This window comes from Microtus ochrogaster, chromosome 24 (assembly GCF_000317375.1).
Source record: "Microtus ochrogaster isolate Prairie Vole_2 chromosome 24, MicOch1.0, whole genome shotgun sequence".
Classification (NCBI taxonomy): domain Eukaryota; kingdom Metazoa; phylum Chordata; class Mammalia; order Rodentia; family Cricetidae; genus Microtus; species Microtus ochrogaster.
In genome coordinates this window covers 33,983,814-33,987,875 of record NC_022024.1, presented here as the reverse complement: position 1 = coordinate 33,987,875, position 4,062 = coordinate 33,983,814, and the positions used below count along the sequence as shown (strand labels likewise).

The window sequence follows — 4,062 nt, the reverse complement described above, 5'->3', positions numbered from 1 at the left end:
ACACACACACACACACACACACACACACACACACTTTGTCTTACTCTCCAACTTTGATCCACCTTCATTGCCTTTCCTGGACTTGCTTTCTAGTTCCTTGGTAGCTGGCCTCATATCCCAGGACCAGATCTCCAGCCCTCTGTGGATAAGTACTTCTCATGTTTGACAATTGCCATTTAGGCTAAACCCTGATTTGGTCACAGAAAGATGACAGAAAGGCAGTATAAAACAGAACCCATTGCTTTGCCCTCAAGAGCTCATAAGATGTGGAAGAGGAGGCTAGAGTCCAAACACAGCCAGAGTGAGCCTCCACGGCGGCAGGCCTGGGCTCTGAACCAGGGCAGACGTCAGTGCAGAAGGAGCATGGAGCCAGGAAGAGGAGCTCCAGCAAGGAGCCGAGGAGATGCTCAACAGGCTCAATGCCCCTCCACACCTCCTACCCCTGTTGGGAAATCTTTCCCCCCACACTTTTCCAAAAATACTTGCTGAGTATGACGGGGGCAGCACCCCAGAATCCTCCCCAAGGGGATATGCTTCTATTTATTCTTAGAAAAGCAGACTCCAGGGGACATGAAGCTTCTGGCCAATGACCTCAGACGTCGACAGCTGCACTACCCAGCATGCTCCAAGACCACACAGGAGAGCCCTTTCTTGTCATGCCCTTCTTGATGTCTGTCCACTCCAGAGGCTAGGGGCCCCAGGTTATCACTCACCTTGAGGGCACTTGCTCTATGTAGTTCTGGGTACCTGTTCTCTGACCACATACCCACTCCTTCCTGTCTTCATACAGCCTTCACCCTGAAACCGGCACCAGCCCTAGCACTGCGAGCCTCATGGAGCTTCTTCCCCTCCTGTGGAGGCTGACGTCCTCTCTCTCCCATCTCTCCATCCACCTTCCTCTGTCTCTTGCCCTTCCTCATTTCCCCTACACTCAGTTACACCAGGAAGGCCTGTACCACAAGGTGGCATCTTGATCCTGGGCCTCTGGAGTGTCAGGATTAAATGTCTGTTCAAGGTACCGGGTCTCCAGGACTCTGTTGTGGTGGCACTGAAGGAACAAATGGGTTGGAACAGAGAAGTCCCTCATGGAAGGCGCTATTGCCTGGCTCTTGGTGGTAGGCAGATGCTAAGGCTTGTTCTGACTCCTGAATGCTTAGCACTCCCAGTACTTTGGGAAACTAATCATGCTGGTTTGGGGACACTTGCATCAGGTGAATTCTGGGCCAGCTCTGCACACCCAGATCCCTCCCTTCAGATTCTTGTAGCCAAGGGGGCAGGCTGTGGGGTCTATTCTTTCCGCTCTCCCCAGGATGACAGCGGTACGCAGGAGGAAAAGTGAGCCTCACGACCCAGAAACAGCCCTGGGATTGCAAGGGGAGAAGAAAGGGCCCGGCAGCCCTGGAACTCACGGTTAAGCAGACATTGATGAGTGTGCAGGCCTTCCCATCTCCAGTGAACTTTGGCAAGCAGTTACAGACGGCCTGTTCAGGAGCAGAGGCAGAGAGTCATTTAACAGGCAGGCAGGCAGGCAGGCAGGCAGGCAGGCAGGCAGGCTAGCACACCGGATCTTAGACTTGAATCTGATTGTAAAATGGCAGCATGAGAAGACTAGAGTGTTTTTAAATACCTAGTCTAGTACGCTTGAGCACTAGATCTCATGGACATCCCATCCTCATTTGTCAAGATACCTGCTTTTTTTTTTTTTTTTTTTTTGATTGGTAGAGGTTTGGGGGAAGAAAGTTAAGCTGTAACATTGCTTTGTCTCCATCAAGAACGAACTTGGACACCAGTGCTAGCATGTGCTGAGGGAAGGTGTTGCAGTTCACAGGCTATACACAGGAATACAAGCCTTCACACCCGTTCACAGGCTATACATGGGAACACAAGCCTTCACACCTGTTCACAAGCTATACACAGGAACACAAGCCTTCACACCTGTTCACAAGCTATACACAGGAACACAAGCCTTCACATTTGTTCACAGGCTATACACTGGAACACAAGCCTTCACACTGTTCATAGGCTGTACATGGGAACACAAGCCATCACACCCGTTCACAGGCTATACACGGGAACACAAGCCATCACACCCGTTCACAGGCTATACACGGGAACACAGCCTTCACACCCGTTCACAGGCTATACATGGGAACACAAGCCAGTACACCCATTCTAGCTTGAGGAAGGGGGTGCTATTTGCAGGGAATTGGGATCTGGCACAACCTGGAGCCCTCCACCCCCAAAAAGGAACCAAGTATGGGTATCAGACAGCTCAATTTTTGAGCTTGAGAACATTTTTGGTAAAACTAAAACTTCCAAGTGCTTCTAGGACCATGGAGGGCTTGCAGGCGAGTACACCCCACTTTTAGAAAGTCCTTTCCCTAATCCCATTCCCCCATCATTTATCTTCTTTCCCCCAGATTGTCTCCTGTGCTTTCTTTGTGTGTCCTGCAGTGTTTCTGGCTGCAGGCGGTCTCTTCTGGATTTCTTTCCTTAGGCCTGGGTCTTAGGGCGCAGGAGGTAAGACCCCCCAGGAGGCGACTCACTTGATTGGGCCCCGTCTGCGTGCACTCCGCGTTCCTGTCGCAGCCGCCGTTGTTCTCCAAACACGGGTTTATTTCTTCAAAACAAAAACCAACATGTGTTGAGAGTGTCAGGCTTTAGCTCCATGAAGAGGCATTTTGAGGGACTCCCCAGGGACTGGAGATGGCTTGGATAACTGGGAAAGAGCAGCAGGTGTCAACGTGGGACTCGGTTTTCTGGAACTTCAGAGGCAGAAGTAACTCAGGTGGTGGTAGTGGTGGTGGTGGGAGAATGGTTTCTCAAAACCGCTCCCCTTCCCCCTGGCCCTTGGTTGGGCTAATTCTAGCAGAGGCACCATCTGTGGGCTTAAATCTGCCCCTCTGTGGAATGAACAGGAATGTTTTGAGTGAGACTCTTAGCACCCAGTCCACTGGTGCAACACATGAGGAGTCCTGGGAATGAAACAACCACCATCGAAGACTGGGCTGGAGAAGACTCATCGACAGACGCTCAGTTCCGGACACTCAGAGGAGGACCAGACGGCTCCACACTGAAGCTTCTCCCCATTGACTAACGGTGGCAAAGGGGAACGACTACCTGGTGGATGGCTTGGTAGCACTTGGACCTAGCGGTCAGATTTGTACCATAAACAGGGGCTGGAGGGAAGCCCTGAGACTCGTGACAGCCTGCAAACGGTGCATGACTTTTGTGATAGTTTGGTCTGGAATATATAAGTGGAATCTAATAATGAAAAAAAAAACCAACTCTCAAACCCCAAATAAAAGACATGGTATCAAAGAAACAGACCAAAGAGCTAAGACACTAATGCGATACTCAGTCCTCCAAAGACTGCACATTAGAGAAGTATTGGGACAGTTGATAAAATAGGAGTGTGAATGTAATGAGAAAAAGTATTACAGTGATACTCAGTTCACTGAAGTCAGGAACTGGGTGCAGTTACATACCAAGCTGCCCTTACTCTCAGGAAACACATACTCAACTACTGGGGACAAATCAACATGACTTACACAGCAGAGTCTCAAATGACTAAGGAGAAATATGAAAACGTTCAAAGAGAGCAGAGGAGAAAGTGGGCAGCAGACTACTGTTAGCGAGAGAACATGGGGCAAGGGCGCACGACTCTTTCTAGCATGACTGTCGCAGCCCGTTTTGGTGAGTTAAGACTCAGACCGTTTTCTAGGGCACGCCTCTAGAACAGAGCTGTGTGCCCTTGGCTGAGCACGCTTTAAGCGCTACATGGACTTTCAGGGACTTATTCTGTTAGCAGTGTTAAGTATAAACACTGTGCATCGTGAGACTCTGTTCTGTTTTTGTTAAAAACATCGAGGTATAAAATAAAATGGGGTAATGTAAAAATAGTTTAAGGGTCCCTGCCCTTAGATACACACCTCTAGCCTTCTGCAATTTTCAAAATTAAGATGTACAACATTGTAAATCAATGAGAGTAGCTATGAGAACTTTAAGATGTGCAACATTGTAAATCAATGAGAGTAGCTATGAGAACTTTAAGATGTGCAA

At 49.2% G+C, this 4,062-nt stretch overlaps 1 protein-coding gene across 1 annotated transcript in view; it reads right to left on the bottom strand.

The window, feature by feature from the left end:
* The window catches only part of Stab2 (stabilin 2), a 135,569-nt gene that overhangs the window by 38,392 nt on the left and 93,115 nt on the right, over window positions 1-4,062 (bottom strand). The window contains exons 43-44 of the mRNA XM_026784626.1: window positions 2,547-2,620; window positions 1,410-1,481 (exon numbers count right to left, since the gene is read on the bottom strand). Of these exons, the coding sequence (XP_026640427.1) occupies window positions 1,410-1,481; window positions 2,547-2,620 (146 nt within the window). The remainder of the gene's footprint in view (window positions 1-1,409; window positions 1,482-2,546; window positions 2,621-4,062) is intronic.